The sequence below is a fragment of the Myiozetetes cayanensis genome, unplaced genomic scaffold (assembly GCF_022539395.1).
Source record: "Myiozetetes cayanensis isolate MyiCay16 unplaced genomic scaffold, myiCay2020 scf3, whole genome shotgun sequence".
NCBI classification, from domain to species: Eukaryota; Metazoa; Chordata; class Aves; order Passeriformes; family Tyrannidae; genus Myiozetetes; species Myiozetetes cayanensis.
The window spans coordinates 57,768,465-57,791,715 of NW_026087521.1; the positions used below are offsets into that span (position 1 = coordinate 57,768,465).

Genomic DNA, 23,251 nt, shown 5'->3' on the forward strand with positions numbered 1-23,251 from the left:
TATGTTGACTTGAGTTGTTATCTCTTGAGGCAAGCGTGTAGCATCTGTAGCTATCCATTATTTGGTGTGTGGGCGGCAATTGTGACATTTCGGGAGCTCAGAGTCTAGCTTTGATAAAGCTGGAGGCCAAAGATCAAAATTAGACTCATCTGGGTGGGATAAGGTTCAGCCTCATCTGATAGGGTTGTCTTTCCATAACACCACCTGACAGAGTTATGAAGTTTGTCCTCGCAGTGCTCTCAGGAAGAAATAAGAAATGAAATATTGCTGCAGAGATGGAAAACAAGAACAGGATATTTTGAAGACTTTACCAACACTGCAGAGGGCATCTAGATTGAAACTGGAGTCATGCAGAGGGTAGAATCTGAATTTTGTGAAGGATTTAGAGATTTTTACAGTGATATTTAAAAGGAGACTGTGTAATGAAAAATTCTGTATTTTGATAAGAGACATGTGAAGAAAATCTCCCAAGTAATTTCAAATGTACATTTCAACAGAGCCAGAATATGTCAAGTGTTTCGTAATATTCTATGAAATGCATCACTGAAAAATTGGAATTAAACAACAAATTCAAGCTTTTTTTCCCCTCCAAAAAATTTGAAACATGATTATTCACTCTGTGTTTGTCTAAAGCAGAGTTTCAGAAAAATCAATGGTTTCATCAAGCGTTCTGGTTCAGCAAGGGAGTGCCAGTAATGGAAAACTATTCCTGTTGAAGTTTCTCCACAGAGCTCAGTTCATCATCAGATCAATATTCGAGGCTCTGGTGGCACTGAGTTCTTTCCCCATGGAGCCACTAGACTGAGCCGCTTTCTGTACAGACATCTTCCTTTAGGCACTTCCTCTCTGCTTGCACCAGCTCCTCTCGGGCAGCTTGGAAAGTGGTATGTCTGTCACTCTTCTAACTTCTCTTTGTTTTTTATCTCCCTCCTTCTCCCCTCCCCGCTCTCCTCCAGGAACCTTCTGCATCATTTCACTGTGCACGTGCGTGGCTGGAATCAACTTTGAGCTCTCCCGCTACCCCCGCTACCTGTATGGACTTCCCGACGACATCAGCCATGGCTATGGCTGGTCCATGTTCTGTGCGTGGGGGGGCCTGGGCCTCACTCTTATCTCTGGCTTCTTCTGCACTCTGGCCCCTTCTGTCCAACCTGTCCCCAGGACCAACCACCCCAAATCTAGACCTGAGAATGGGACAGTGTGCTAAAACAAATAGCAAACAAATACACATACACACACATACATATATATATACGTATATTTGCCTGTGTATGCCTATACACGCATATATATGTGTATATATAATTATAAATATATATAAAATCTCAAATTAATGCCAGTGCCAAGGTAGAGCTGAGTCCAACATGGCACTCACATCTCCACTGGACTCTGTGTTGCTTCATTCTTTCTCACAGCGATGGGAAAGCTTTTCTCTCACATGGCTCTTCCATCCAACTCTTAACTTTGGCATCATACCTTAGAGGTCAAATGAACCGACAGTTGCACCTACCTACTGCCATTTGGGAAGGGGAACAGGGGATCCACGTGGGGAATCTGGAACCAGAATCCGTACAGGACATGGTGGGGGTGGGGACGTGGGGTGGGGAATGACACAAAAAGCGTGTCCATTGCAGCCAGAAGGGAAAATACCAACTGCAAGCAAAGGAGCAAATGAAGCATTTGAGCCACCTCAACAACGTACCTCCTCAAGGCCACTATCAGAAACCCACCCATTTCCTTTTTCTTTCTTAAAACAAAATGACAGAAAGCCTGTCCTGTCACTGGTTTTGGGGTTTTGTTGTGGTTTTTTTTTTCCTTAAAACACAGAAAACAAAATGGACAGAACATGTGAGGAAAAGCAGACAAGCATTTTCTCTTTGCCTGCCAAACTTTAGAGAGAAGCAAACAAGTAAAAATAATAATAATAATAAAACCCCACAGATCTAAGAAAATAAAACCAGAAACAGCAACAACAACAGAAAACTCCAAGAGGACATCTCAGCGGACTTTCCAACAATGCGGTTTTAATCTTCCAGCTGCCTTACATCCAGGCTTACAACTGAGGCTGAACTGCTAATGTAAATGCAGCAGAAGGCCTTTTGAAAATGCTGTGATACATGTGTGTATAACTTTTTCTTCCCTCTTCCTTTATTTATTTTTTTTAACAAAAAGAAAAATTTAAAACATTGCAATGTGATTGTCCACCAAACCATCCACGCTGTGTTTGTGGCCCAAGACTGAGGCACCGCAACGGCAGAAACGCAAGGAAATCCGTCAGGTCTGAGACAGCACATCTTGTCTGGTGGATCTTCGGATATTTTTTTTGTTTTCACGGAGCATCTGAGGGTTCAGGATGGTGGATACAGAGGAAAACCGACCAAGGAAAAGGGAGGTGAGGGGAGCCCTGGCAGTTGTTCTTCTCAGATATTCGCTGGAATGGGATTTCATCAAGTTTCCGTTTTGGATGTTTAAGACAACTGGGTAAAAGCCATTGCTGAGGAGGAAAAGGGAGCTAATTTCAGTAAGAGAGAAGTAAGAGATGCCTCTCATTGTGTTCATGTATGCCAAATAAGACCTTCCCACATCTTGTCTTTGGAAACTGCCCCGGATCACTGGATATCTCCACTCTCCATCTGGGAGAACTGTGTACAGATGGACGTGAAAGGGTCAGATGCAGAGAACAGAGATCCATTTCCCATGAGCTTAAGCATTGTATGATATAACTGTGAATCTGCAAATGGAACTCTCTCTCTTTTTTGGTCTTTCTCTTTTTCCTGCTACTCCTCTTCCTATTGTCTCCTTTTTTCCTTCACTCTGCTCTTCCCGTTGTTCAGGTCATAGGTCCCAGAAGATCTAAATGAACAGCTAAGTCTGGAGAGGTGGGTGAATGCCATTAAAGGAAGGAAAGCATTTTGGCTATGAGGACACTGGGTCCTCGCAGGGGACCGGTGGCCGAGGGGACTGTGGGGAAGAAGGGCCAGGGGTGTAACCGAAGGGACTGAAGAAGGATGACTGAATTGCCATATGCAGGAGAGAGGGCACCACTGACAAACATACAGGCAAAGGGAGACAGGACAAAGAAGAAAGGTCTCCCCTAAACCAACCCGACCCAACATGTTCTTAATTCAGGGATAGTACCAGCAATCCTTTTGTACGTGACAGCTGCATGCCATCATGAGTCAATAAAAAGTCATCCTCCGCATCTAAAAAATCTCACTAGGAGAAGGAGGCAACCTGTTGAGGCGGTGCCTGCTGAACAGAAATGCAGGCATTAATTTCCAGGTCATGCCACTTACACAAGCTGGCAAGAAACAGTATTGTTTGGTTTAAAAAAATCTGGCTAACAAATAATTCTTACACAGTACAATTTCATGGCCAGCTATTCTCCTTGCAGCCCCTCTTCCCCGTTACACCTTGTGTGATGATGTTGCTCTATTAACAGTACCCCAAGGAGTGAAGTTTCTGAAGGGCATGTTGGAGTAGGGTAGATTTGGGTTTGTTTCCTTCTTTCTCAACTACCTAGCTTTTGCTTTTTGTTGTCTACAAATTCCCCAAACATGCCAATGCCAGCTGCTAAGTCAGTGTGTTGCCACTGAAGTGCCATCCCTGTCAACTGAAGTTTCATAATTTCATTTTCCATTAGATGTGACCAGAGAAATTATTTATTTATTCGTGTTAAAAATACAAGCCTTGAAACAACTTGCTTTATAAGTAGATTAGTTTATTTTTTTTTTTTTCTGGCAAGGTTTTCAAATAGAGTGGTTTTGAAAAGTTTTGAAACCATTTGACTGTGCAAGTGCCTACTGGGTAAGGAGGATAATAAATTACCATTGGACAGAAGAAGAAAATTTGAAATAAAAACAGCCTTGGAAAGCTAAATGAAAACTGAAAGCAGAAAACCAATAACTGGAAACCAAGAGAGACCTATAAAAAATTGTTCATTTCTTCGAAGTGTGAAAAATTTTGCAAAAAAACCAACTTCCCATTAAGATATTATTAGGAAAATGATAGCTGTTTCATTAAAACAGCTTTGAATGCAGACTTTCTTCCTCCTCTGCAGGGCTGAGTGTGATAGGGAAGGTGTTTCATGTGAATACAGATATCTGGAGTGACCCAGGTAAACCAAAGTGCACAGAGGTACATAGCTGGAGTCCACCATCAGCCCCTGTGGCATGGAAAGCAGTACAGCAGCTCCTGTGCTGATGTATCCTTGTGTGGTTCATGAGTGCTCATAGGGTGTATTTTTCTACAGATACAGTTTTGAAAGAGGTATAGCAGTAAGATTTAAAGAAATTGAAGTAATTTTGCTGTTTCATGGATTTTCAAAGCTTTGCTTTCTTTCTGCAGCTGGCACAAAAACAGTTTTGCCTTGATGGAGTATTCTGTGATAGTGTTGTTTTACAAGCTATATATGAGCCTGTGTGACTGTCTGTGTGTGGCAGTGGTGGAAGAGGGTTATAATTATTTTTATTGTCAACAGAAAAGTGTTAACCCGGGATCATTGGGCCAATTCTGTGATTTTCCACTTGCTATTGCATAGGGTCTGTAAGGCCTGTGTGGCTATGAAGCATCTTAAAAGCTATGGGAATGTCTGAAGCAGCAGGTGATCATATCACCTTAATCTCCAACTGGATCCCCCCAGACAGTTTGGACTGGTTGTCCAAACACCAGTTTTCTCATCAGTGCTTGAAATAAGGCCAACCCCCCCTTGGGGTATCGTGAATTTTCCTCCGTGCTACTCACAGAACTGGGAGGAGTCCCACGTGCTTCCATAGCCTTGAATGGGGCTCACAGCCCCACCACGCTTGCTGTTGGCTCAGACTCGTCTTTAGAGCAGGGCTGACTCAAAATACACCTAGGTCCAAATCTGTGATGGTTAGTGTCTCCATCTATACTGAGCCAAAGCACACTCTTATCTAGTCTGAGTTTCTGCACTTTGGGGAGGTTTTGAAATATCCTTCTGAACAGAGATTCAAGCTGTTCGACTGGTGTGTGGTTTCTTATTTGGAGGAGTAGCTAATTTAGAAATCTGTTTTCTGTGATCCCGGCATTAAGGGGCTTGACCCCATCCCTCAGAACTGCTCTGGCCAAGTGCCTAAGCGTGTGCTTTATTTGGAGCATGTGTCTAATCCCCTTAACTTTGGTAGACTATTCATACTCTTAAAGTTAAGAATGTGCTTTCCTGGGTGACATTCAGCTTCCTGCAGAGTCCAGCCCCCACTCTTCTTTTCCTATCCTCCCCCTGCAGATAAAGTGACACTCTTGTCCTAGCCTGAGGTACCAGCACATGCTTGGCCTCCCTTTCCATGAGGTGGAAGGGCAGGGTCCATATCTGGCAGGTTCTTTCCTGCATGTGGCCTTTCATGTTGCAGTGCTGGGACAACACTTCTCTGTGCTCCAGAGAGAGGGGAGTCACTTGACTGCAGTGAACACAGATATCACACAAGGCCCATCCTAAGGATGAATTGTCTCAACCCACTGCACTCTGCAGGCTGAGGTTTTGTGTAGGTGACCCTCAGTTATTGTACAGGGATGTTGCCCTGTGACCGCAGTGAGTCAGCTACAGGGGTTCTGCTGTCCATCCCTGCCGGGGACACTGGATATGAGAGAGGGCTCCATGGCAGGAGAACATGAGCCCTGTGTCTTATGTACTGTATAGGACACCTTCTTCTTCACACTAAAGCTGTTTGTGTGTTAAATTTCCTGACTCATATTGGCCGCCTGTATATATCATCTCTCCCTTCTCCCTCTCTGCAAACACACAACTGATCTTCCCTCATCTAAAGAGTACAGTCCCTCCACTCCTTTTTCTAGTTGGGCTTTTTTTCCTTTCATTCCACCCCAGGGACAGTAACAAGTGGATCACAAACCACCAGCGACCAGAGTAATTTCTTTGAAATATTGCTTTTGAAAAGTTGCCATTACTTTTTAAAATGTTATTCAGGCTGCAATAACAAATGAAAGGAAAAAAACCCCACCCTCAGAGTCCTCTGAACAGAGGATCCTCATCCTTCCAGGATTGAATCGTGAGAGTGAAGGTATTCTGCTTTCCTGTAGATGCAAGTCATTTGGGACCATTTTTAGCTACGGCACATTAGCTGAGCAGTTCGTTGGATGGTGAATAAAACAGCGCTGGTGAGGGAGAGGGTTGATATGCAGGGGGTATCTCAAATTCCAAAGCATTCCTGAAAGAACTGTGTCTCCATGGCTGTCCATTTACCCACCATGCAGCGCCGCCGGATCAGGCTCATCCCTGGAGCCCCACTGATAAGCAGAGCTCAGAAGAAAATCACTGTAATCTGTCCTTAATTCATGAGTGCCAAGCTAACTGCCAGCAGCGAAATGGAGGGAAAATAGTATGTTACCAAGTATAGCTTAAATAAAGACATACATTATTCGGGCTCTTTCTTCTACGTATCTCCACGTAGGCCTGGAAGAGCTACAGGGATGCTCAGGCACATCACAAGAACTAAGCCTGCATTTCCTTGCCCCCAGGTTTCACACTCTTTTGTGGCCCAAACCGCTGTGCTCATCCAGCCAGCAAGGCAAGACTCAAGGTGAAAAACTGAGACAGCTCTGAACGATTGCCAGGTACCACTGAGAGGCAAAGAGTAAAAAGTGTGCATGAAGCACAAACAGCATGTAAAGATTAGCCATGGATGAATTTCCAAGGTCAGGAACCGAATTTCAGAAAAGCCTAAAGTTTGATTGCAAACTCCAGGGCGGATCCATAAAATCTTGATTCGGCCAGTCTAAGCTGAAAACTCAAAACCCAGGGCTCGGCTCAAAACTTATAGCCCCACTGTTTCCAGTTCTAGCCAGGAATATAATGCATCTGTTCCATAGTCCCTTGAAGTCCATAGAAAGATCAGGTGCCTTAGAAAATATTTTAGTGCTGTCTTAGTTAACACCGAAAATTGCACACTTACACACTCACAATATCTATTTTTGGCTTTAGAAAGAAAGTCGTCAGACGTTACCTCCCCCTTCTCCCTGCTTCTCCTCCTCCCCAATGTAGGTTTCCATTCTGTCTACCCCACTAACACCCCAATCCTACAGCCCTCTTTGAAGTCACAGTTAGAGACTGCAACATTTTTAAAACAAATGCAGCTGGTGCCAGGGGACTCTGACAAACTCCTTGTTGACACCAGTGGGAGAACTGGAGCCTGATACAATGATGTCAGTCCAACTGCTGTGTGCCTTGCACTAGTTTAGGAGATTTGGAGAAAGAGCCTAGACAACTGCCTCAATATAGGTCACAAGAGGGAAATGAAATGCTGGTCAGCTCTTTTAAAGCACTCCAGAGTCACAGATCAATTGTCCTTCCTTGTTCAGGGAAGACTTGAAATGAAGATATCAGTCTCAGATAGGTTATCTCCAGGGGAAGGTGGGGGAGTGAAAAAAAGGAAACCCAACAGCAGTTGCTATAGGTAAAAACTGATGGGCATTGGTAGAATTCTGTGAGGACAATCCAATGTCACCTGCAGGATCAGCAGCAGGAATTGTCAGTTGCTTCTAGGATTGCATTTTTATATGTTTCCTTCACTGATTAACACTCCTGCCCAGTGGCAGAAAGTGACTTCAAAAATTTTCTTGTATAGGGTGTGTACACATGGGTGGCCTCACTTGCCTCCTTCCTTAAACACACACACATGTACATCCCACGTGATGTGGGTGCCAGTGACCTGTAAAAGTGTTCTATGTAGAGAGAAAACACACAGCAAAACTCAGCATAATTGTTTTCCATTCTTTAATACTTAACTCTGGAGTTGCAATGCAATTCCGATGCCATCTGTGTCCGTGTTAGGTTGTGTGTGCAGATCACATGGTAACCATCTGCTGTAGATACATGGGGAAACACAAGACAACCGGGATGAATTTGGTTTTCTCCATCAAAAAGCATTTGGAAATTTAAGAAAGAGCTGCCAATGTGTCTCCTCCAAAGCAGAAACGTTTATGATCCCCCGGTGTAACAATTCCACCGTGCCCAGAGGCAGTGCCGTGACAGGGCACCACCCAAGTCTTATTTCTGTCCCCAGAGGGTTTGTGCGGGCTGTCGGCAGCACGAGGTTAACGCTGCTCGGCACAGCAGTGAGCTTCATGTCCCCACGGCTCTGAGCTCCACCTGTGGGCAGCAGGGCACAGGAACATCTCTGTAAAGGCAATTCCTTCAAGTGGCCTTGTTGTTTTGCCAGCTGGTCAGAAATACCCAACCAGTAACCGATTCTGCAGTAGATGAGATAAAAGAGTCAAGCCTTCAAAAATCTGTAGGTTTTGCCCCAGTTTCAAAGTGATATAGAGTCTGAGGAGTGTGAGTCAGACATGGCTTAGTCTCCTGGGGCCAGATACACAAAAAAGCCTCAGCATCCAATTCCTCCTTAGACGGTGAATAAAACGCTAAATGCCTTTGGTGCCTACATATATATTTTTAAAAAATCATACGTGCTTCTAATTTGCTTAAGCTCTTGTGATGTTTTATCTCAAGAATAATTTTCTTCTGGCTGTAGAGCATAAGGCTGTATTTTTTTTACAAAAGGGTTATTCATTAACAATATAGATCATAAGAAAAAGGTTTGAGTAATCAGAACAATGAAAGTGCAGCCTTAGACTATTCAGTTAGAGTGTACTGAATTATTTATAACTCCTGGGCACCAACAGCAATCACAGATATCTAATTTAAACTGTTACTATTTTTACTTGGCAATTTCCATCACTTAGAGTGTTTATAGCTATGTATATGTGGCTTGATCTTTTGCAGAACAAAATTTCCCCTGTTTACATGGAAAAGCATATTTGGGAACTTTTGGAGGTTTTTTTTGCAGTCACTTTAATTATTCTAAATCTTTTTGAGGCCTAGTATGACAGATGTTACAACTTTCAAAACTGTGTAAACTGTACCTAAAATGGGCTTGAACTTTCAGTTCTTTCTCAAGTAAAATTCCCTTTGATTACAGGTCATTGGAATCAAAGGGAAATTTGCTTCATTAACAGCTGTAAGACTGGGTCCTCTTTTTGTGCATATGTGATGATGGGACTTATGTAAGGGGACTGTACTTAAATGTCAGCCCACTTGAGGATCTTTTGCATAAACACAGGAACAGTCACTGCTAAGTCACTCCAACTATATACCAATCTCTTTTTGTAAAAAAACAACCATTATATTTGTGTGTGGCTGGAATAAAGCAGTAGTAAATCTAGCCCATAGGCTGACACACACATATACATGTATATATGTGTATATCTGTATATATATTTGTAAATTTCTGAAAAATGTCCATAGCTTCATGATTGCCTGAAATAACCTGAGGCTGATGTACAGAATTTCAGGCAAAGGACTGTTTCTTTTTTCACAATCCTCATTTATCTCAGATTTAAATCAAAACGAACGAAAAAGATCCTATTTCCCAGGAAAATCCTCATTTTGCCATTGCACCAGCTGAGGAGGGGTACCACGCTCAAGTCAGCGGCACGCACATCCGCACACGTACATCCAGTCCAAGGACTGGGTCTCAAGGGCTTTTTTAAGGAAGAGAAATGGACTGAAAAAGCAATGGCAGAATTTCTGTTCAGCAGTAGCTCCCTCAATCGACTCACTTGTCCTTTATTCAGAGGGCCTTTCGTAGGGATGCTGTTCTGCACTAGGTGTATGTTTGCGAGGAGCACTTTTGTGGGTGACCTCAAGCCACACAAAGGCCAGGATTTTCTGACCTGAATTCATCCCCCTTAACCTTGGGCACTTCACTGAGCATCTTTGTGCTGATGGGCTCATCTCTCTTGGTTTCTTGTACAGGTGGTGAAGAGACACAGTCACGTACAGATGGTGACCCAGCAAAACTCACATCTCAGACAGCTTTAGGAGCTCCTTCTTGCTTCATGCAGTGACCACCCACCTCTCTTGGCTGGTCCCAAAATCTTAAAAGATCCTAAATCCTGGTGAGATGAATCAGGTACCTAGAGCAGAAGAGCATCCATACGGAGATCAGCCATGTCCCTGTGCTTCAGATGCATGGCCCAGGCTCACCATGTAAGACACAGGTGTTAACTGTGAAAGGCTGCTGGAACAAAGGGAGGTGTTCACTATAGCCTTCCCCTCCCAAACTGCAACATGACTGCAAAGGATAGGGCTTGCCCCAATCCCTGGAAATAGCATTTGAGGCGAGTTCCTTGTCCTGTTCTCCAGGCACAGACAACTGGATGGTCCCAGTTGCTGAAGGTCAGAGATCTTTGGTCTGAACTCTTCACCTTTCTCTGTCAGTCATAGGCATTGCTGAAGCAGTTCAAAGAGTGAATTTACATCTTAAAAGTTTGAATGGCTGAGCTCTTCAAAGGTTAATTTCTTGCTCCATCCCCAAACTGGCCTGAAAAAGTCATCTAGCTGCTAGTGATAATCAAAAAATTCTCCTCCAAAGTACAGTTTGGGTAGTTTCATATTCTTTCTTTCAATGTTAATAACTGCTTTACAAACAGCTTACATGGAGATTAAAGAGATTGCAATTTCATCCCTTATTGTTGGGATTATAGCTGTCCTCAGAAAACCAAACTGAGGACTCAACAAGAGAATGAACTGTGACTGTATTATTCAGAAAGCTGCTCTGACAAGGCTGAACATACGTCTCCATCTCATGGTGAGAGTCTCTCAGAGCCAAAATTTGGAATTGCATATTGATAGCCAGTCTGGCTGGAAGGACCAGCAATTTAATCTACTACAAGAACTTTGGAACTCTTGTATATTCTCATATTTTACCTAAATAACAGAAACACAGAGAAGTGGGAAAATTAAACTGATTTCTGAAAACTGTAGGGCTGAGTGAACTCTGGATCTTGTGTCAATGTATGGTCACTACTATTTGTTTCTACAGCTAAATTTAAGTCAGCAACTTGACAATCTTCACCCATCTCTCAGATCAACTTAATTTTTAAAAATACTGTTAAGACAAGAGGGACTTCAGCTGGTCTGCATGGACCTGTAAAGTACTGTGCTTAGGGAAAGACTTTAGCTAGAACGTGGAAGATAAAGCTGAGTTCCAGAGATCAAATGTTACTTTCAGCATGATATCACCTTGCCCAAGCTGGAGTGTATCATCCTGACATTCTTCTCCTGTCCTCCCTTTCCCTTTTTTGAGGAGTAAGATACGTATCTCTCTCTCCCTCTCTTCTTCTTCCTCCCCACCGTGTGAGAATATAGACATACTTCCTGTAAAGATATTTTTCTCTAAATCCCATTCCATACCAGCTCTTGCATATGTGACTGTTTTGTTATTTGAGATGTCTGTGAAAAAGAAATAAAGGCTTTAAGAGTGAACTCTGGAAACGAGGAGGAGCTTGAGAATTAATCAAGTTTAAGGCTGCAGCACCGTTCTCTGCAACACTTTTCAGAATGTTCCTAAATTCTCATCATCACCCTCCTGCCCTCCCTCTCTGTGAGAGGGACAAGGAGGGTTCTGGAATGTGAGACTCTCAAAGGTTGCTCTTTCAACTGTTGACTCACTGTATCCCACAAGGGGTTTTGCAGAGTTTTCAGAGTTTTACTGACAAAGAAAACCTCCTTTTCAAAGGTGATGAAGTCAATGCCCAACATCACGTGGGAGGAGGCTCTAAAAGGTGATCCTGTCCCAGTTTATCTTCCTTTCCCATTCTTTACAACAGCCCTGTGTGTCCAGCCATGCATATTCTCCTCCCTGCTGGGTTCACTTTGCCAAGAGTGTATCTTGCCAAGAGAGGCCTGCCCTGACCTCCTCAGCTCCCTGATGCACTTGGATTATCTTCTTGGATAATTTTCCACTTACTCTTAAAAAAACCTGTCTCACCTCCTAGTGAAAGCCATAACCACTCCTGTGACCCTGCTGCAGCGAGGGAATGCACAGGCTCCTGTGGGACAGCAGCAATGCCTGGCACCAGGACGATCCTGGGGCTAAGGCAGGGGGACAAGTGGAGCTCCCACAGCCACCCCACATCAGAGAGCTGCAGCATCACCTTCCCGTGCAAGCCCCCGTGCTGCTCATGAGCCACGTGGCCAGTTCAGCGTGTGGGTCTGACTCCACTTGTGCCCATGGCAGATGGCTGCAGAGGTGGCAAAACATTCCTGTGTGAAGGCACGAGCATTTCACACAAGGCTCAGTGAGAAATCAAACTCACTGTACTCCCCTCTGTCCACAGCAGGAGCATCTCATGCAGATATTTGCTCTTCAGGATTTCTTCTGCCCCAAGTAATATTCACCTTAAACATGAGCTACCACACTGGCCAAAAGTTTTTGGAGGGTTCCCTTCTCCTGACTTCCTCATTGGTCCTTTTTCCTTTATGAATTTTTTTTTTTCTTGCTCAGAAGAAATGAAACAACTCCCATAATCATCCTTTGATGATGAGAAAAGTAGCAATCATCACTGTCTCTAATTGACAGCTTGGGAGGCTTAGGATAATAATTCACTTAAATGCCTGCAAACTGAAGTGTGTCAGCACTTTCCTAGGACATTCCCAAGTAAAATAATATGACTGGTACAAGACATTTGTCATGTGGGTATGTCTTGGCCAGATGTTTATGTTTCCTCTAAGTGCAGTACGCACACATCAAAGCTGGATTAGAAAAGACCTAGTATGCCACAATACTCAGGCGTATTCAGAGAAATGCAGTGATACATTGCATTCATCTGGCATATTTTCTCTTTAGAAAATTTTACAAGTACGAGTCACATCAGACCTGTCTTGAGGCAGGTAGGTATTATAGCCATTTTGGAGATGGGAAGCCAAAAGCCTGGGAAAAGACCAGATGTTTAGCGATTTGATGCCCCCTCACAACTTCTACCAGCTGCAGGTGGAGCCTTCTGTTTTCAGCACTTTTGAAAATCCATGCTGTAGCTGGTTTATTCCAATCTGCAGTGGCTGTAAATATGAAACCCAGGATTAGGACACTCAGGGTCCTGACTTCTTCAGAGCACTGCTACAGAGCTTTGATCCCACAAAGCACTTGCCTAATTTCAAACATAAAGGTCCCATTAAGGATGCTGTGCTCAAAGCTGGGCACATGCCTCAGTGCTTTGCTAGATTGGGAATTACACTGAAATACATTAAACTTCAGCATATTGTGAAAAATCCAAAACAGTGTCCATTTCTGATTATGTTTTGGGCACTGTCGAGGATATTTGAACTATGTATGCAGCTGCTCAACCAAGTGGAGCACGTTTTAGCCAATACATGCAGAGTTTTGGGTAGTAACATCCATTTGTCAGAAGTAATTGAGAGTGACATGTCCTGCAAGGTTGGGACTTTTGTGCTGCTGCAAGAGGCAAAGTGGCTCCTGTGGCTATCGGTGCTAACAACACATCAGCAACCACTGACTACTGCGTTAGGTCCTTCTGGTGAGATGTGAGTGTGGTGGCTAATTTCACAAGTAATGTGACATCTTATCAAGTGTGTTGTACTTTTCCATTTCTTCCTGTAATCTGTTGCAGCAGAGGTGAACAGAAGTTGTTTAAACGTGGAACAACCCCAAATTTCTTGTTCTGTTAATCCAAGGTGCTAATCTGCAGACACACAGGTGTTTGTGTACATGCATCGGTGTTTGCAGGACTGTGGCCCTGAAGGAACATTTTAGTGGCAGGGTTGAGATCAGGGAACTAACAGGGGGAATGAACAAACCCCCATAACTTTGAAAGACAAAAGTTGCAGAAAGCATCACAGGACTTTGCCAAAAAACCTGGCTACATCTTACAATTTTCCTTTCGTTTTGATTTTGTTTGGTTTTGGTTTTATCCAGATTGGCACAGAATACTGTATTTCCATCAATTAAAATCTTGTCTGGTAACTAACTAAACAACTTGTTCATGGAAAATTAAAAAATAAATAAGTAAACTGTCAGTTGTGGAATGTAAACTGATTAAACAAATAAAAAAAATCATGTTGTGTGTTTTAAGCGGCTGTGTCTGCTTGTGTCAGAAGCAGAGAGGGATACCTCTCACCATGCCCATGCTCGGGTGAAGGATGGAGGACAAAGAGCAAAACTGGAAGGTGGGTGGCCTATGGGCTACTGGAAATGCTCTTTTAAAACCACCAGTAATAAAGACTAGACGGCTTCTGATCAGAAACAGCAAACGGAACATCACAAACACAACCAGTGTCTCAACCTGACTATTTATGAGGAAGGTTTTCTGCCTGCCATAGAAAAGATTGATTCCTGCTGGAGCCTTGGTGTTAGAGCACTGCATGTACTCTAACACCATTAATCTCTGTGTGTGTTGAAGTCTGTGATTTGATTGAAATCTATAGAGACATCACAGTAGTTTAGCTCCCACCTTCCCCCAGTAAATAAACAACTAAACCCAAATACGGAATACAGCCTGTTGGGTTTGTAGTGCTCAGCTGCAAGGGCTTTGGGAAACCTGGCAGGCACAGCTCTGCACTGATATTAGTTCTTCCTCACTGCACTTGAATCCTCAGGCCAACAACAGCTCATCAGACACGCATTTTCTGTATGGCTTTGAGTGTGCAACTAGAGTTGGGCTGCAGGTGTCCCAGACTGAACACTCAAAGGTCAGGGTATTCATAACAAATGGACAGGTACAAAAACCACCTCAAATGTATAAACAAAGAAATGAAAAGAAATAGACAAAAGTGCTCGCAACTGTCCTAGCAGAAGAAAAGTAAAAGAGTACAAAGAAGAGAAAACCACAACTTTAATTTTTTTTTTTTTAATCAGTGAGTTTAAAATGAATTAACCTAGAACTAAACTATTACAGTAAATGATGGCAAGGTATTTTTAAAACATGATTATTTTGTGGGTTATGGTGTTAAATATTAAAACTGTCTGTGTTGGCTCTTTTTACCTGATTTAGGAATTGTACCTCTCAAGACCTGACAGTCAAAAATAAGGAGGCACCTAAAACATCCTGACAGGTGGCTGATGGTTCTTCCCAATCTGACTGGTTTTTTAGTGACAGACTTTGGGTTGTAGCAATTGCAAACACTATCCCGCAGTTCTCAGGATGGAGTCCTTCCTGCCTCCAAAAGAGTTCTGTCAAAAATATCAGCTTCAGTAAGGAATCAAATGACAGGTCAGCATGGAGAGGCATAAAAGGAAATTCTCTGTCAAAAACCTCATCAGTACTGGCATAAATTCCTTAACCTTTTCCCTGCCAGAAATGGCTGAGGAAGGCAGAAATCTTGGTGATATACTAAACACAGAACTCAAAGCATGCGCCTATTTTAGCAACATTTCAAGAGAACCCACTTGTATTACCAGTGTTCATGACCTGCCTGCTCCTCTGAATAAAATCCATGGGGCAAAGCGGAGAGCAGGAGTGGGGAAGAGCTGGATGGGGGGTGCAGAAGCTGGCAACCCCCACAAGGCAAATGAAGGGACCAAAGGTCTTATAGTGGCTTATCCAGCACCATGAGGTATTAAACCCTTTTTGATTAAAAGTGTCCTCTCCTTGCCTACTCCTGCCTGTGCCAGCAGGCACAGCCGCCCACCCAGCTTCAGGTCTTTGCCCTCTGCCATCAGTAGAGGCAACATGATTCATCAGTGCTAAAAATGGAAGTCAGCAGAGCTTGCTTCATGGCAAAGGGGAAAGCAGGTGCCCTCTCTCATGGCACGGAAGGCCTCAGGAGCGTGGCCGCCGGGGCAGAGGGCTCAGCTGCTCAGTGCTTGTACGGGAAAGAGGGAGGAAGAACATGAATATAAGGAGCCAGCTGCTTCTTCAAAGTTGAACTAGAGATGCTGTCGTGGAAGGGCCTGCATTGCAGAAAGAGAGTGGCCTGACTTCAAGAAAAAATCGTGCACAAACCGCCAGGTTTGCATAAGCCACTCGAGGGCTGAATTTTAACCCCCCAGTGCACAGTTACTCCCTGCAGCGCCTGGGCTGCCCAGCCCTGCTGCTGCCAACTCTGTGGTGCTTTGCAGGCTGCTGCTCACGTCTTGGGGTCTGGCTCTCTGGCCAGAGAAGGTATATCAGGCAGAGCCATAGGATCACACAGAAGCCTGCAATCCAGCTAAACAAAGCAGACACATTTCAAGAGAAAACGTTTAGCAAAATGTGGCTAAACGTGAGACAAGGGAAAATTCATTAACTGTAGGTTCACCACAGCGGGAATTGGAGAACAGAGGGATTTGAATAACTCAGCATCACCCAAGCTGCCCATGGCAGAGCAGGGGCTTGCTGTGCCCTTGTTAGGCTGTCTCAGTCAGGAAGACAAGGGCTGAGGTTGCCTTACACAGACACTGCCCCCCTGCCACGATGGGCAGCTGGACTTGGCAGCTCACAGTTTGGGAAGTGTAGCAGGAGCACTTATCTCTCATGGTCCAGCTCCTACTTTGAATTAGCACCATCTATTCAAGATTCCAGCTGGTTGGGAAGGGAAGTAACTACTGAATTAGGAAGGAAAGTAGTGAAAATTTTGAGAATTACATTTAGGAGAAAGAAATCCTCTTGTCAGCTTCCTCTGCAACACAGTGGGGCCTTGGCAGGTCGAACAGAGGGACAGGGGACAGCAACTCCAGTTCTTCAGAGCAGAGAAATCCCTCGCTGTGTCACTGAGCAGCATCCCAAAGTGCAGCTTTCCCTTGAGTATCTGCTAATGTTTTGTGCCCACCCAGGAGCGAGGACCCCCTCACTGTTCTGTCTCAGAGGCAGGATAATCTCACGGTGACCTTTCTTGTCAGACACACATGATGACTGCAGCAGGCTGGGGCTGCGTGGGGTGAGGATGCTGGTAATGAAATGCTCTCATAGGTCGACACTCATTATTCTGTTACATTATCGGGCTCTTCCCCAGGGGCCCTCTAAAGAGTCATGGCTGAGCTCTTTTCCTGCAGAGACCAGAACCAGACCACCTAACAAGCTGCATTTACTAAAATTTTTGCTCCTTCCCTGCTCAGAGGGAGCATGGTCTTATTCATTTTCATGAGACAGAAGTGGAAGAACTATGCCAGCTCAACAACGATTTTATCAGCCTGCTAACCCACACCAAACGAAGCAGTGAGCCTGTCTCCAGCCAGGAGTGACAGAGGCTGCTGCCATCTCAGAGGTCACCACCACACAGGCCACTGGCTTGGCCCAGCATCCCCAGCATGCCTCAAACACCCTCTCTCTGCTATCCTGCATCTCCTATTGACCAGCAAAGGTTGACCACTGACCACTTCTTTGTAAAAAACTGCACTTTTTCCTGTGACTGCTTAATTCCCTGCTATTTCTTCCCATCCTCAGATAAACCCTTGGTCTTCTCAGTTCTGAAATTCAAAGTGGATGTCACGGGGAGCAAGGATGTCACCTGGAGCTGGCTGCTCAGAGTGAAGCCTGCACTGGCTGTGATAGCAAAGCCCTCTGACAGAGCTCAGCTCTTTACCAGGAAATGAGCTGGTGGCCCAAGGGCATGCCCAGCGGCGTGAGAGCTCTACTGCCAGCAGATAGGGTCAGAAAGAGGTCACAGAGTTTAAGCTTTGGGCCATCATCTCTCCACTGCTCAGCTCCCCAGAGACAACCCTTTCAGCCGAAGATGATGGTGGGTATTTCGGGACATGTTAGACAGGAGAACTGAAGGCACTAAGAATCCTGCTTAGGCTTTTGCTAACTGTTCACAGCACCATTCAAAATGCACGCCAGGAACATAAAGGGAGAAATAATAAACCCTGATATAAGGATCATTTGGAAAAGCAGAGACAGCCAAAGGGGGAGAGAAGGGAATAAAACACAAAGGCAAGGTCTTCACAGCTACAGTCAGTACTTGGAGTTGGCCATATATACTTGAAACCACTGTGCACAGAAAGCCACTTAGTACTTCAATGCTTTCTAATGGCTGAATAAATAGAGGACACACACACACAGGCACACACACGCCCTCAGTGGGTAGGTAAAACACCAAATGCAACCGAATATCCACCTTCACAGCGGGGCAGATTTCCTTCTGTTATGGTTTCTTACAAGCTTCCTGCAAACCTGTCAGAGAAAAGGAAGCTGAGAGTGAAACGTGTTGCTCTGTGCAGTGAACAAAGCCTTGATTTCTCAGTTTCACATTTGGGGTGTCTCTGACAGGCTGCAGCTTCTGCTTCATTTAACCTCGCTCATTCCCTTTGGGAATTCTCTACCCACAATGTTTGCAGCAAGAAATACCATGTGCTGAGGTTTATGAAGAGCTTTCAAACAGAACGGGTGACTGCTGAGTCCTTCCTTCCTTCCTTCCCTTCTGTCATAAGGAGATTCATGCATTACCTTGCACTTTTTGTCTCTTCCCAGCTACCAACTTTCACAAACAGAAATCTAAATGTTTTTGAGACTTCCAGTGCCACATCAAACTTGTTTGCAAATAGCCAGCAGATTCAAGGTTTGATGGGGACAGATGGGCAGACATGAAGCGACAGAATCTTCATTTCCTTAGGAAACCAGTCTAAAAATACTACGTCCAGAGCTCAGCTTTTTCCTTGAAGATGCGCAGTGTCCCGGGAGGCCCAGCCGAGCCAGGGGACGCAGGTGGCAGCAGCAGCTCTGCGTCCTGGGTGACACCTTTGCCCATCGCAGCTGTCATTGCCGTTCCTGCCAAAGGTGCATTGGCTCTTCCTTTCATCCAGGAGGCTCTGTCATTGTTGAGAGCTTTGCTCCGGGATTGAGTCCCGTAGAGGAGCCCACCAGGGAGGATGATATGGGAACATTCATGGTTGGAATGGAGATCCACGTTATCTGAGGCAGGATCTGAATGCTCCCAAAATACACCTGGCAAGTTGCAACACATCTGCAGAGAGGGGAAGATGCCCTGAGGGAAGCTGTATTTCAGGATAGGCAGTCAGCCAGGCTTTCCTTCCTCCTCCAGCTGTAACAGCACCATCCAGAATGGCCTTGCAGGAAACCTTGCAACCCACCTGCCTGCCTTGCTTTGCCCATCAGTAAGTAGGAATAGAGGCTAACATCTGCAAGAGCTTATTGTGAAATCTACTGAGGTAGTGCTGCACAAATGTTGCCAGGTGGCATAGTCCCAGACTGTATAAAAAGGGTCCCTTTTCGCCATTTTACCAGTAACAACAAATTAATTTTCACCAGCCCCACGACTTCTCTGCAGAGCTAGATCTGAGCTGCACATTTATTAGGAAGGGGCTCATCTATTTGTGAACACAGAGTGTGCTCCTGTGACCCGGGATCTCACGGGAGTTGATAATGGGAGTGCAGGAGGTCGTGCACCAGGTTCATTGCCTGGCCTGCCTGGGGAGAGGGGAAAAGGAGGAGGGGAGCAGTGCTCTACCCCCAGGCAGAGCCGAGGTGGCTGCCAGTGCTTGGCCACTGGGAAATGTTCCCAGCTGGCACTGTGGATGGCTTTTGATTGTCCTGTCAGACCCTTGCTGACAAGTACTTAAATTGAGCGAGTTCATCCCATAAAATTTAAGGAAGAAGTGAGAGGACAGAAGAATGAAAAGCAATGTATTTTTCTTTTAGCACCTCTCTTTTTCTCATTTTCTCCTGAGGTGTCAGCACCTTAAATAAAAGGCCTTTTACTGCCTCACTGTTGTCTGCATCCAGCCACAAATAGCAACGTTGGAGCAAACAGACCAAGGTCTCAGCTAGCCAGCTCTGCCCTCAAGGATGTCACCTCTGTGCAGAGCCCTTTGTTCTCCTTCCTCTCATTTCTCCTTTGCTGTCACATTCGCTCCTGCCACTTCGGAAAACACCCGCCTTTTGCTTGCAGAGACCAGAGGAGGTGGAGGGCAAACCCGATTCCCAAGGTCTGCAGCTTAGCTTCCATCCCACCAGGACAATGGCCAGGAGGAGCCATGCTACTGATTTCCAGTTTCTCATGGTTCATTTTCAACTTTGCGAACCACAGTGAGAGCTGGTGAAATATTGCTCTGTCCCAGCTCCCTCCTACAGCCCTGAGGAGGGTTGGCTGGAAAGAGATCTCCTACAAATTCTGCATCCTGGGTAGCTCCCATTAAGCAGTGTGAAGGTGTTGGAGACCAGAAGCCCCCTCTCAGCAGCACCAGGCAGAGTTAGGAGACAGGAGGAGAAAGAAATGGGATCCTGAATGGAATGTGCAGCCAGGCAGAGCACTGGGCTGGCAGATCGCTCCCACCCACATCACAAACACTAAACCAGGGGCACACATCCCTTTTTTTCCTAAGTTGATTGCATTTTTGCATTTCCTGACTGAGCCCAGACAGGATTGCAGCAGAACAAATACTGTCAGCGTGCAATTCAGGACAGAAGGGGAGCTTTGACCTTGTGTTTCTCCTCACACACCAGAAGACTTGCCTCACTTTGAACAGCGAAGTGGGAGCACCTGTGGCCTGGGACCTGCCTCATTTCTCCTAAAACAGGCAGCATACATCTTCTGTGATGTATTTCTCTACAGGAGCACAGTCATAGGCCAGTGTAGCCCAGACAAGAGGGTCACACAACATGAATGAGAAGAGGACCAGAGATTTACAGGCCGTCATACCAGCAGGGGTGGGATATTATCCTTCAACTTCCCATTTTATTCTTTCTTTAAGGATCTAGGAGAGTTTTATGTTTTTAAAACCCCTTATTTGTTATCCCTTTGCCTATTTTGCTAAAAAAAAGTACCTCAGTGTCTCTGTATTTCTTTTTTATTATATTTGCAGTAGTGGTACTGAATTATTGAGGTAAATGCAAACTTGCATATTAAACCAAAAAGAGATATCAATTATTTGGAGGAATGCAGACTAGGAAGGTGCTGGACCAGCACAGAAAGGCAATAACCAGTTGCCTCTTTGGAGTCCAAACTACATCCAGGCTCCTCTCTCTGCCTTGGGCCTCTGTCACACAGCAATTTGCACATACACATATGTATATAACATCCCATCCCCTCACTGATTTAATGGGACCTACTGTGCTTCAGGGGTTGGATTTCTTCTTTGGCCATTTGGCTGAGCATACCAAAGAGGTCACAAGCTCATCTGCAATACACAGGAGAAAAAAAACCCCAAAACAAACAGGCCAGAATGAACATAAAATTAAAGAGCAGAGTTGATAAAAATAGTGAAGTTGGCTGAGGATATTTCTGATGTACCCAGAGAGGAAGCAGTCATAAATGTTTCCATCAGGTGTGCAATGTACCCATAAAATGTTGTAAATACATTTTCATGCATTTGCAGCTGGAAAAAAAATCCCTTACATTCGTCAGCAGTTATTTTACCAGTGAGACAAATGATGATCTGTTGTTGGACTAGACAGTATGGATCAAAGCTAGGGATGGGAATTGTTTTGATACATGTTCAAGTGGCTCTGTGCAGGTGTAACAGAGCTGGATATAACCTGGCACAGCTGATAGGCAAGAACAGCTTCCAAATCTACCCATCTGTGCTTCGTGAATGCATTTCCATTTACTCCCACGAGCTGAGGATGAAGCCCCAAATCTTTTAAATACAGATGGCACAGAACAAATCTGTGGTTTTGCTTTGCTCATCAGGAGCCACTACATGTCAAGGAGGAAGGGGTGGCTTTCCAGTCCAATGCAAGACCATTCAGCATGTCACCAGGAAGCATCTGACGTACCCAAGAGATGATGGGTCACTGTCACAGAGTTCTGCCGGCCTGTGCAGGGACTGGTGTCTTCCATGGCAACCCAGCAATGTTGTCTCTGCTGAGAGGTCTCCCTGCTCCCAAGGGGAAGGCTCTGAAACCATTTCTGGTCCGACTGTGCCATTTTGTTGTTACCGGGTCACATAAAATGGTCAGACTCTAGAGGAGAACCTGGTAATTGAAACAGGATTTTCTTGCGCTATTTAAACCTTTTTTAGAAAATAATGGGAAAAAATCTATGAGAACAATCTGATCCAGAATTATCCATCACTCACTGTGAGATTCAAACTTAATTTTATTGCTATTATTGTATGTATTTTTATTGTCCTCCATTTGCTTAATGAATGTTGCAGTTGTAGTAATAAGATTATTGGTAATATGAAACAGATTTGCAGAATGATGAGAAGATAATTAGATGATACCTTGAGGGTGATTTCTGTTTAACACAGAGGAACTGTGTCATGGAGTAAATAAACTTGTTGAGGGAAGATATCAAATGCTATTAACCTAAGATACAATTATTCCCGAATTACCAGGATGCACATTTCATTACAGTGAGATTCCTGCTGACTGGTGCTTGGTCCAGGCTCTCCCATCCACTCATGAGGCTGTGGGACAAAGCCCTGCCCATCAGGGTGTGAGCAGGCAAGCAGCTGTGGCTCCTCACAGCCCAGGATGTGTCAGCTGAGGCGGGACTCAGCAGGACTCCCATAAATATATCGGGTTATGAACTCTGAGGTTTTGACAATCCAAGTGATCAAACTGTGCCTGGCTTTCAGGAGCTCTACCTTACTCCTTGTCCAGCTCCCATTGCTCTTGTGTGGCAGCAACAAAAGCCCGACAGCACAGCAGTGACAGGGATGCTGGGCCATCAAAGTCCTAATATTAAGACCACGTGTTCCTTTCTAAATCGATGCCCGGCGACATTTCAAGCTCAGCATTAGAGCAAGGAATCTGCTGCTGCTTGGATCTGTGAGCCTGACCTGGGACAAGCATTCCCATATCCATGAACCTGCAGATCCTGAGGCTGCCCACCTCTCCTGGATGAAACAACGGGCTCATTGTCCCCTTCCTCCCTCCCTTCTTGTATCTGGAGATGTTCACACAAGTAGCTGTGTGCTGCAGGGGACAAACCCCCTGAACACAGAGAAACAGATACAGCTCTGCAGCTTGGCCTCCATCACACAGATGAAGCATTTAAATCTGTTGCAGTTTCAGCATAACTGGTGAGTTTCGCCAGCTTCCTCAGGGCCTTTAATGGTCTATGGAATATTTTCGTGGACCTTTGCTTAAGTTTTTCAGTCCCTGAAGGACTTTCATACATCTATTTTGATCCTAACTAGTGAGAGTTTCTACATAATTTTTAATAGTAATTCTGCTAATAATGTTATTTATTTTCTCTATAGTTTCTCTCTGCTATATCTGTGGCAATCTCAGTCTTCTTTCGTTCGAGGTTGAACAACACTTTGGATATTGGGTGGTTGTGTTTCTAAGTCAGATCAATACATATAAAATATAATTCTAAGCTGCACCCACTGCATTTTCACGCAGGTATCTGGGAGTGAGTCTGGGCCCCCAAAATGCCTGCCAGCTGTGCATTTAACTGCAAGAAGGAATTGCCAGGAGGAACTGGCATGACAGTCTCAGTAGCGTGACATGGCCAATTTCAGCAAACTCTGTTTTCTGTGAATTAACCCCAAATCTCTTTATTTACTAGAAGACACGGATATCACATTTC

The 23,251-nt window shown here is 44.6% G+C and overlaps 1 protein-coding gene across 1 annotated transcript in view; it reads left to right on the forward strand.

The window, feature by feature from the left end:
- Positions 1 to 13,907, forward strand: part of TMEM178B (transmembrane protein 178B) — a 226,354-nt gene extending 212,447 nt beyond the window's left edge. Inside the window, exon 4 of the mRNA XM_050324519.1 lies at positions 957 to 13,907. Coding sequence (XP_050180476.1) covers positions 957 to 1,207 — 251 coding nt within the window. The 3' untranslated portion in view covers positions 1,208 to 13,907. The remainder of the gene's footprint in view (positions 1 to 956) is intronic.
- The last annotated feature ends 9,344 nt before the right edge of the window (positions 13,908 to 23,251 follow it).